Source organism: Denticeps clupeoides, chromosome 4 (genome assembly GCF_900700375.1).
Source record: "Denticeps clupeoides chromosome 4, fDenClu1.1, whole genome shotgun sequence".
Lineage (NCBI taxonomy): Eukaryota > Metazoa > Chordata > Actinopteri > Clupeiformes > Denticipitidae > Denticeps > Denticeps clupeoides.
This window is the reverse complement of record NC_041710.1, coordinates 11,890,233-11,900,869: the sequence shown is the minus strand read 5'-3', so window position 1 is coordinate 11,900,869 and position 10,637 is coordinate 11,890,233. Positions and strand designations below refer to the sequence as shown.

The window sequence follows — 10,637 nt, the reverse complement described above, 5'->3', positions numbered from 1 at the left end:
TTGTTGGTACATTACATAGATAGAGAGATGGATAGAGACAGAGCGAACGAGGGAGACAGAAAGCAGCATACATAGAACGCAGAGACTCAGGAAGTCACCAAGGGGAAGTTTAGTGGTTTCTTGCGTCACCATCGCTGTTGCTGCAGCTAGCTCCGGTGCAGAGTTAAGGTAAGGGCGGACGTATGTTCTTGTTACACAAATGTTTATATATTTCTGGTAAAGCCATCAGGCCAAAGCCTCACGCCATGTGTCTATAGCAAACTCCAAGTACGCGATTGTGTGTTGTGCTTGAACATTTGTAAAGTCTTGGATGAAGAGAGAAAGGTTGGGTTTTCAGACAGTTGGGCCCTGGTGTGAAGTGACTGGGGAGGCCTGCTTTTCAGAGCACAGACCTCTCACTTCCGCACAAAGAGAGAGAGACAGAGAGAAGCCTGTGGAAGCAAAAGATGGTCTAATTAGAGTAGGACAGAGAAGTCAACAGAGGGAGTTGAGCGATATCCACACTTACTCCACAGTGGCACTTTGACGTGTGGGGGCTTCCATCTCTACCAAATGAGGCACACCACTACGTCCTTTAGCTATGCGATCTCTAGTAGGCAACTCTCCCCTGGAAAGTGTCTCATTTCTATCTTTAAAGGATAGAAAGAGACAGAAACCGACAAAGGGAAGGTGAGGGTGTGGCCATGTTGTTGCTTAAAATTTTCATAGAGCAATCAGGAGGAAGTGAAGAGAGTGAGAGAAAAACTTGCGTTTGTACTACTTTGTATTGATTTGCGTTGCGGCCGTGAGGACAGAATGGCGTGTTCCTGTAGGTAATATCGTACAGATTGCGTTTGAGTTTGTGTTGAATGTCTGCTTCATGGTTTTAGGATGTGTGCGGCAGTGTGGATTGGAGTGGGTTGCATGCACCTTCACCGTGTCCAGCTTTGCATATAAACGGCAGAATCCAAAATAGAAAGCACAATGCAAGTTCTGTGATTTAAAAATGCTCTTTTTGTTTCCTACTGTTTTTTTGTAACAGGAACTAAGCCTCTGTCCTCCATTGTCCTAAAAAACAGATTCTACGACAGTGTGTCATGTGTGCAGATTTACTGTATTACAAAACACATCATGTATTATTTTGTATGTTTTTTTGAGCAAAGTGCAGTAAATTAAAAGACACGATATACAACAATCAAATTATACCAAATAAAACAGTCAACACACAGAGACACACAGAAGTTTGAATGTGAGAAGAGCGATGAAGAAAGTCCGAAGGAAAGGAGGGAACAAGGAGAAGGTGTTTGGCTGTGACCTAGCTGAACATATCAGCGTCTCCTGCCAAGACAGTGAGTTCCTCTGATGAAGCGATATCCATCGATTGGTGATCATTTAACCTGAAAGGTGCTGTGCTTAGCTTACATACTGCCGGTCTTCCTGTGCCTGAACCGCTGCGATAGATCCATTCAGCAGTTTCACTTTAATATACCATGATAATATGAAACTGACTCACCAGCACACAGCGGTGGAAGTGAGGTGCTGGCTTCTAAATCCTGTCCTAGCTCAGTCACGAGTGACATATCTGCTCACTTTAGTTAACTAGATTGATTCAATTAGTTAAAGTGAGTGTATGCAGGTTGTCGTGCCTAAATGAATTACATTAAGCATAGTGCCCTGTTACCACGTCTTTCCTCTCACCTAGTTCCTGTGGTGCTGCGCTCCTGCAGCGAGTTCATAGAGGAAAATGGGATCGTTGATGGGATCTACCGCCTGTCTGGGGTGTCGTCCAACACACAGAAATTACGGTGTGTGTGTGTGTGTAATGATAACTATAATATCTTTTCACAGACTAGTGACAATGTTGGTAGGGGCATGTAGTGGGGGGACAAAGTGACTGATTTGTGTCTCTGCAGGGCTGAGTTTGAAAGCGAGGGTCTGCCGGACCTCAAAAAGGAAGTGTACCTGCAGGACATACACTGTGTGAGCTCACTCTGTAAGGCCTACTTCAGGGAGCTGCCCAATCCTCTGCTCACATATCAGCTCTATGACCGATTCGCGGTGAGTTTGAAAAGAACACAATCAAATGTGATCACTTTGATGAAACTGGGATTAACCTCAACTATAATATTAACTTCACCATCAGGAGGCAGTGGCAGTGCAGCTGGAAGAGGAACGGTTGGTGAAGATAAAGGAGGTGTTGAAAGATCTGAACCCTTTACACCTCAGGTACAACACAGACGATTTGGTCAGAAATTCAACCAGGATAAACAACTGTTAAATGAAGAGCACACAAATAGAAACAATTACTCAGTGTGTAATTGAGCTTTTCTCTTAATTGATCCAGGACACTGGAATATCTCATGCGCCACCTTGTGAAAATGGCCAATTTCTCTTCTCAGACCAACATGCATGCCAGAAACCTGGCCATAGTCTGGGCACCAAACCTTCTCAGGTAAGCCCACAGCCATGATTTAGGGATGAATGCAGCCAATGAAGACTTCAGTCTAGTGGACATTGCCCATTCTGGCAACAAAAACAACTATACCAACAAGCTCACTAAACCAATCACTGTGCAGGTCAAAGGACATTGAGGCATCAGGATTCAATGGAACTGCTGCCTTCATGGAGGTTCGGGTTCAGTCCATTGTGGTGGAGTTTATCCTGACGCATGTTCCACAGCTATTCCCTGAAACAGGTGTGCATTTGAATTATAAAACGCCTTAATTAACTTGCATTCTTAAAAATGAAAGAAACATCTGGTATAATTTCAAAGTTCTGTAAATTTTGATTCTGCTTTTTTTATTCGGGTTCTTTCCCTTATGAAACAAACGTATATTGCCATATACCACAATTTATATTGTAATACATTGGTAAATATATTTCAATATATGAGAAACTTTTATATTTGCAATGCATTATTCAATATATAATCTCATTTAATGTAGGACATTTTTCAGCGTATATAATAATATATTAAATAGTATAATAATGGCAATAATTTCAATATTTTCATATATTGTCATATATCCTATTTCATGTATATATATTTCTTACATATAAAATCTGTTATTACAGAATATATCAACATATAATACTATATCACAATTCACGATAGATGAATACACACAAAATATATTGAGAAATATATTTTTTTGCGTATAGGTTGTTTTGGCTTGGAAAGCCTATTTTTTATTATTATTTTTATTATTTTTGCCATTTCTCAATTTTTTGATTCACATGATTGTTTTAGCGTCTGTAGAAGTGACCACAGAACGCAGAAAATCCCTCCCATCACCAAATCTGCTGACCAATCAGGATGATAGCTTCTTCAAGGCAATTCCCTTCCAGTTTCCTGGCAATATGAGTCCAGGTGATGGGCCTCCTCCCATGCGGCCCTACCATGCTATTATTGAGCCAACAGACAAGTAAGAGCATATCCTGTCTTTAATTTTTCATTCCTGACAATACCACAGAAGGAATAAAATGATAAAAATGTATGTGTAATCATTAACATTTCATTTGTTGCTGTGTGGACACTTTGACACATGACATTCTCCTCTAAACCTTACAGGAGGAAAGGGTCCCTGAAGGGCCGCAAGTGGAAATCCATCTTTAATTTGGGTGGGAGGCTTCCTGACCCACGCAAGAAGAACAAAGGATCGACCAAAGGTACAAAGCAGATTTACAACATAAACATAGTCAACGTTCAACACTGAGAACAGTGTATGTACATCAGCCACACCATTATGACTACTGCCTGGAGAAATGAGTAACATTTTCTCCTTGAAGTACATATATAGGATTCAGGCAAAATGGGACAAAACTGGACATTGACCAGAGGCAAATTGTAATATTGTGATGTATGGGTCATAGCATCTCCAAAACCAATTGAACAAGGTATTCTGTTCTGATGAATTGCGTTTCCTTTTATGTCATGTGGATGGCCGGGTGCATGTGCATCACTTACCACTAGATTCACTGTGAGGAGTGACGTGGAGAATGTGATGTCATTTATTTCTAATATGCAAACTTACAGCAGAAAATTATAATGAGCAAATTTTATGGGTCCAGTTGTGGACTCATTAAGCACAAGAGCCAAGACCCATTCCTTATTTTAAGCACACTTATTTCTGTGTTCCAATATATTTTCCAAGCTGTACATGGTGTCTGCAATTTTTTCCTTGCTCAACCAATGTGGTTACGTGTCACAACAACTTAATGATTATCTTACACATTCTTGCATATACATTTGACTCTTCATAGCCTTAAATATGTATGTAGCTGAAATGACAATAAAGTCAACTTCAACTTCAAAGAGTGCTGAATATCCCATAGAAGCAGGCAAAAATGGATCAAGATCATTTTGAGATGTTTATTTTAAATTCTCCAAATCTTAATCCAACTGAGCATCAGTGAGATGTGCTGGTCAAAACCAGTCAAATGCACCTTCGAATTTACTGGACTTAAAGCATCTATTACTGAAGTCTTGGAGCCAGATACCACAGCATACCTTCAGAGGTCTACTGGAATTCATCATGGTTGTTCAGGGTTGTTTTAGCAGCAAAGGCGGGACCTATGAAATATTTCATGATGATTTCTGACAGTTAAATCTTCTGTTCCTTCTAACAGAAAAAGAAAAGCAGAGTCTGAGGCCGGCTAAAAGCATGGATTCTCTGAGTCCTGGGCCTTTCGACGGTACATTTCTTATATTTCCTGTGACTTCTTGTGATCATTCGTTAAACAAATTTAATCAGTTTTGTAAAGTCGAATGAGACCTTTTCCCTTTTTCCAGGAAACCATCAGCGGGCCCCTCCCACTCAGCTCTTGACTACTTCAACTGGTGTGGAGGGTGGTGCTCCAGGCATTGGTGGAGCCGTTTCCAGTGGTTATGCAGTGAAGTTCAGGCCAAAGGGTGGGGCCTGTGTGATTGCAGTCAGTGGGGTAACTGGCACGCCGGGAACCTATAACCGTTTGGACACTGGAGAAGGGCCGTTGGGAACAGATGGCCAATCAGCACTGACACAAAGTGTGACCAAGTCGCCGGCGGTTGCAAGCAGGGCTGAGCGACGGGCAGGGATGCATATCTCAGGGCCATTCTCCGTGACTGTACCTCTCCACATCACCTCTGGACTTGCTCTGGGAGTCTTGCACAGGGACAAGGAGGACGATGAACCCAACACATCTACTGAAGATGAAGGAGAAACCCAGGTGAAGGAGAAGGAAACAGATAGAAGGGAGAAAAGTAGAGAGTTGTCAGATGAGAAAAAAGTGCAGAGTGAGGCTGCAATTGAAAAAGCAAAGAGTGTGGAGGAGGAGGAGATTGATAGAAGCACTGAATGCGAAGGTGGAGCAAAAGGAGAAAGACTAGAGAGAGACATAAGTGATGAAAAATTGACAGAGGAGCAGCTTTCCTCAGGAGAAGAGCCAGGAACAAGTATAAATGGAGACCTGAACAGTGAAGAAGAGATGGTGGAGCCAGAAGGGGATTATATGGGTAAGCGTGTTTTATTTGAAGATGTTACCTGGATACATAATATTTAGTTCACATCATATATGATCATATATAATATAGACTCATATTGACTAATTTGGACTCAAACTAATAACTTGTTTATGATTCCAACTGAAAAGAATTGAGATAAGCATGCATTTATTTTCTCTGCTCTTGTTTTCTAATCCTGACAGTCACAATAAAATCTAATTGTGTTTTGATCTCTGACTTTCTTTAAGACATGAAATCCTGTCTAACCATATCTGAAATAGTAGATGGCCCAGAAGTGCCAAGTGACCTCCCCCACCTTGTACAGCAAGACTCCCAGGACCTGGATCTACCTCTGGATTTGCAAGACACATTTGGATTCTTGGACTTGATTGACAGTGGGACTTCGTACCAGGTTTGTTTGTGTATGAGTGAGGGGACTTGAGAGAATTTGATAATTCATTGTTAATTTTTTAAAATATGTGTTGTCCCTTAAATTCCATCCACTATTAGTAGTCCTCTCCTTCACCACCGTCTAACAATACAGATGAAATTTAATTAGATTAGATTCAAAGGCATTGCCATTGTGCCATGTACAGGTACAGAATGCAGTTTGCATTTAATCAGACGTGCAGAACATGTACTATATACATACTCCTGCCTTGGAGGGGTTACATCAATGGTATAATGGAATAGTAAGCAATATACACATATTTGAAGAGAAAGTGCAGCATGTTCATGTTCTTTCTTTATACAATTGTAATTCTCTGACTATTATATTGATATTTTTAGATCTTATTTTTTTTTATTTTTGTTTCTCTACATTTAACAATTGCATAACAATAGTTATTTTTACTGCCTTACTAATACTGTAAGGTACTAAAATTATTAATTTGTATTAACAATAATTACAATAATAATTCTAATCTCAGGTACCACAGTTTGGTTTTCCCCCTGAACAAAAGTAAAACAATACATGTCTAAAAGGACCAAGCAGGAGATTTAATCCCCTGGACCAAAAACTGAAGCTTTCTAAAACGTTTAACCTAAAATAAATCCGATGTTTTTTAATCTAAATTGGAATAAGTCATTCTTTCCTTTTTTTGTCTCATTCTCTATGTCAATCTCTTCTTTTTCTTTCTATCAGCAAAATGAGTTCTCAGTGGAGCCTCCGTGTTGTGATGAAGATGAGTACGAGGAAGAGCAACATCTGCTGTACTATGCATCAGAAGCCCAGAAAGAAACAACATTGCAGCACACGCCAGAGACAGACTTAACGACACAGACGCGGATTCCACCCAGCATGCACAGACGAATGTCCAGCAAGTCCCAGAGCCTTCCATACAATTCAACACCCTTGTTTAGCAGTGTAACAATCACCTCTCCTTCTGACGAAGAAGATGTGGACACATCTGAGCCAAGTGATTATGATGAAGATGATGAAGACAAGGATGACATGTTCTACCAAAGTCTGCCAGCTGATCTGTTGTTCCATGGCACCAGCTGGACTGGTGCAGTGAGCAGCGAGAACACAGACATATGTGTTGTAAGCAAATTACAGGAATCTGACCAAACAGTTGTGACCTCATGTGCTGTTAGCCAGTTAATAGACTCAGATGAACCACACAATTCCAATGACTTATGTGTTAACCATTCAAATGTCTCAGACCTTGAAAGCCATGGACAAGGTGCTGTTGGTTGTGAGAAAACTCAAGGCATCGAATCACCCGGCCAGCCTGAGACAGACGGAACTCACATACCCAGCGCTGACTGGGACACTCATTCTATTGACCAGTCAAACAACCCAGAGTCAGAGATGATAAATCATGCTGATAATTCAGAGTCAAATGGCAGGAATGCGAAAACAGAAGATATCTCAGGAGCAGGGGCAGGCCTACAACCTGCTACAATCTCTGAATATATGATCGACAGGCAGATGTAAGTACCTTACACAGAACACACACAGTATCCACAAGTAAACAAATGCATATGGCCACACTTTTGGATGCCCTACCACCCATAACATTACGACCGCTCACCTAATTCTAGTCCTAGGCCTCTGAGGCTACTCTTGTATTCTTGTTAGTTGCAGGGCGATGTCTCCATGGATCATATTTTTATCATTCAAACATTCCCTCACTCATGTCACCTCAGAAACGAACATTGTGTTAAGTAACCTAACGTTTTTACAGCACATCCCACAGATGCTACACTAGACTGAGATCTATAGAATTTGGGCTACAGTAACTTTTCTATTGGATCTGGCAATGCGGGCTATTCCGTATTCCCCACATGCATGAATGAGGCTTGGCTGCTCTGCTGCCATTGCACTAGGTTTCATTTCTTCATTTTTGGGAATCCCTGACTACTGTTGACCAAGAACATCACACAAGAGCTACAGTTTTGGAGATACCTTGACCCAGCCTTCTAGCTGTCTTGGCCCTTGATGGAATTGCTCAAGTTCTTACACTTGCTAATTTAAATTTCTCAACACATCAACTTTAAGGGCAATATATTCACTCGCTACCTAATAAACCCAACCCACTGCCATGGGCACTTGATAAGTCACTGAATATCAATGATAATAAAGGGTAGTCACTTCACCTGTCAGTGCTCATAATGTTATTTCTGACTGATGTCCAGTCGATGCCAAAATTATTATCCACCCTTATGAAATTAGACAACACTCTTGATTTCTCCATGAAAAAGTGTCTGTTATTTTGGATACTCTACAAATAACAATGTCCACTAAGTTTAATTTGGATATTTTATTGATACAAGAAAAACAAGAAATGGCAAAAATGAAAAGTACTGTAGTCATTCTGAGCCACAAATGACACTAGTCTCTTAGAGTAGTTCTTTACTAGGTTTGCACAGGGATTTCTTGTTCGAGCTGGTCCAAATTGCATGGTTTCCAAGCATGGACATTCACTTTTAGCCCCCACCACAGATTCTCAATAGGATTGAGGTCTGGGTTCTGCATGGTCCAATCCAGGATCTTGGTTTTTGTATTTTTGCTTATTCTTCCTCAAAATGACAAATCATCTTTACCTTTCAAATGTTCACGTGCAAAACTCAGTTAGGTTCTGATGTGCCACTCTGCGTAAAGGGGTTCTTCTGTGACGATGGCCCAAATATGTCAGCATATTTTTTACTATATTTCATAAAAAGCAAGCCTAAAAATGTCTTTTATATTACAAAACACACGAGCAAATGTTTAAATATATCAGGTTTCACCAATGCTGCAAACGTTGGGAAGCAGTTTAGGAAAATGTTCTATAATTCCTGGGTGACTAATAATTTTGACCTCAACTGTGTCTACCTATTGATAATAATAATAACAATATATACAATACCATAATATCTTCCACAAACTTTCAGCACTCTTCTCTCTCACAAACAGGACTGAATCTGAAGATGAAGTTACTAACACTGGCACAAATGCTGAGGAAGATGATGTTCTTCTGCCACAGGATGTGCACATAGAAGAACACCACCCTCCCATTCATGTTCAAAGAGATTTTCTAGTAGATGATACTGAAACATGCTGTGATGACGCTGTGAGTGAGACTGAGGAATCTGGTTCTTCCAGCACTGCTGCTGCACCCTCTGCAAGCGCAGCCGTGACGAGTTCAGCATCTCCAGAGATGAACGAAGCCTCTGGGGCGTTTCTGCTGGAACTAGACACCAAAAGAACAGGGGGGTGGTCAGAGAGACAAAAGTCAACTGAAAGTGAGAAAAATGACCAAGTGTGTGAGAGTGTTGGTGGAAACACAAGTGAAAAGAAAGAAGGAGAGGAGGGAAAGGGAGACAGCAAAGGAGAGACAGAAGAAGAGTGGGTTGGAGTAGATAACAGTCAAGAACCTTCTAAAGACAAACCAGAAAACTATAGTAATGAGGGTACACAGGAGGAAGAGGAAGACAAAGAAGAAGACATCTCACAAAAGAAAGACGCAATGGAGGCTGAAAGGAGAGATGAAGCAGTGGAGGAAAAAAACAAGGGCTCATGTTGTGGAGGGGACAGCAGAGGGGGAGAGAATGTTGGGAAAGAAAACCAGAAGAGGGAGAGTAGTGAGGACCTTGGGCCAGGGGTGGGGCGAACACTGGTTGTGTCGAAACACTGGGCACCCAAAACGCACCACGCGAAGGCTGTCCCCATAGTGCCCCCCAAACCCCAGCACTCCCGTCTCACTGCGCTCAACCTGAGGCAACAGCTCCAGCAGAGGGACATGCAGGCACAGCACCCGGATGTCAGGGACGTCCAGCAGCGTGAGCAGAGAGACCCTCAGATTCACCAGGATGCAAGACGCGCAGAGAAACAGCGGCACAGAGATCCTCCCAACACTGAAAACAGAGGTGCGGAAAAGGTGGAGGGCAGAGCAGATCAAGTCGGTGAAAAAGAGAATGGGACCCAGAAAAGACAGGACAAACCAGGGAGGGAGGGAGAGAAGAATGGAGATAGGGACGGAAAGAGGGACAGCCTGGGCCCATGGGATGCAGAGAAAGACAGGCGAAGAGACGAGGCAAAGAGGAACAGTGGAGTCAGTATTTGTTTTGACGAGGCTGTGGCCAGAGCAACAAGAGAGCGAGAGAAGGAGAAGGAAAAAGTCGAGAGAGACAAGGAGAGGGAGAGAGTACCAGAATGTCAAGAAGAATAAATGTAGGGGATACACAACCATGAAGGACTGGTGAAGAGAGGATGTGGATGACTGACATTGTGAAAAAGGTTAAACATGCTTGCCAATTGACAAACAGTGGAAAAAGAGTGATTAACAGAACATGGCTTAGTTGAATGTTTGAATATTGGTATATACAGTATTATTAGAATTTTTTCATTTTGTCATTTTCTATGTATTGCCATGTTTGCATTTTGACTTGTTATGGTGTTGATGGTTGAATGATGTAAGGAAGAGGGTTTCAGATGTCAATGTATGTAGGTACATTAATTCATTACAAATATTTGTACAAATTCCAAAATTCTCAACGTAAAGTGTGCATCCTGCTGTATACATGGATGGTAAGTGATGTTTGGGCTACCTGTGGAAAGAATATGTCTCGTGTAATCTGTAACGTGTCTGTAATGTGTCATACAATTTTTATAATCATTGCATATTTCGTATTTGCAAAGGGTGTCTTCCGTTAACAATAAAACCCAATTTTCAACTCGCATTGGTCATGG

The 10,637-nt window shown here is 41.4% G+C and overlaps 1 protein-coding gene across 5 annotated transcripts; it reads left to right on the top strand.

The window, feature by feature from the left end:
* Nucleotides 1-57: 57 nt before the first annotated feature.
* Nucleotides 58-10,627, top strand: LOC114789363 (uncharacterized). Of its 5 annotated transcripts, none has more exons than XM_028978718.1 (14): nucleotides 58-168; nucleotides 1,022-1,328; nucleotides 1,682-1,784; nucleotides 1,893-2,037; nucleotides 2,123-2,205; nucleotides 2,324-2,431; nucleotides 2,556-2,674; nucleotides 3,239-3,404; nucleotides 3,551-3,648; nucleotides 4,609-4,674; nucleotides 4,772-5,473; nucleotides 5,710-5,873; nucleotides 6,606-7,396; nucleotides 8,862-10,627. In XM_028978718.1, exons 2-14 carry the CDS (start codon nucleotides 1,241-1,243, stop codon nucleotides 10,114-10,116), a joined length of 3,888 nt encoding a protein of 1,295 aa, XP_028834551.1. In that variant the 5' UTR covers nucleotides 58-168; nucleotides 1,022-1,240; the 3' UTR covers nucleotides 10,117-10,627. The 5 variants fall into 5 exon arrangements, with proteins under 5 accessions (XP_028834551.1, XP_028834552.1, XP_028834548.1 ...); XM_028978719.1 differs by having other exon boundaries at nucleotides 3,230-3,404; nucleotides 5,743-5,873; XM_028978715.1 differs by having other exon boundaries at nucleotides 3,230-3,404.
* The last annotated feature ends 10 nt before the right edge of the window (nucleotides 10,628-10,637 follow it).

Bases quoted from the DNA above. Each gene is read 5' to 3' on its own strand.
- LOC114789363 (XM_028978715.1), top strand. From the start codon at position 1,241: ATGAAGAAAGTCCGAAGGAAAGGAGGGAACAAGGAGAAGGTGTTTGGC. The intron at 1,785-1,892 runs GTGTGTGTGTGT...GTGTCTCTGCAG, and splicing joins TCCAACACACAGAAATTACG to GGCTGAGTTTGAAAGCGAGG. The intron at 2,206-2,323 runs GTACAACACAGA...TAATTGATCCAG, and splicing joins CTGAACCCTTTACACCTCAG to GACACTGGAATATCTCATGC.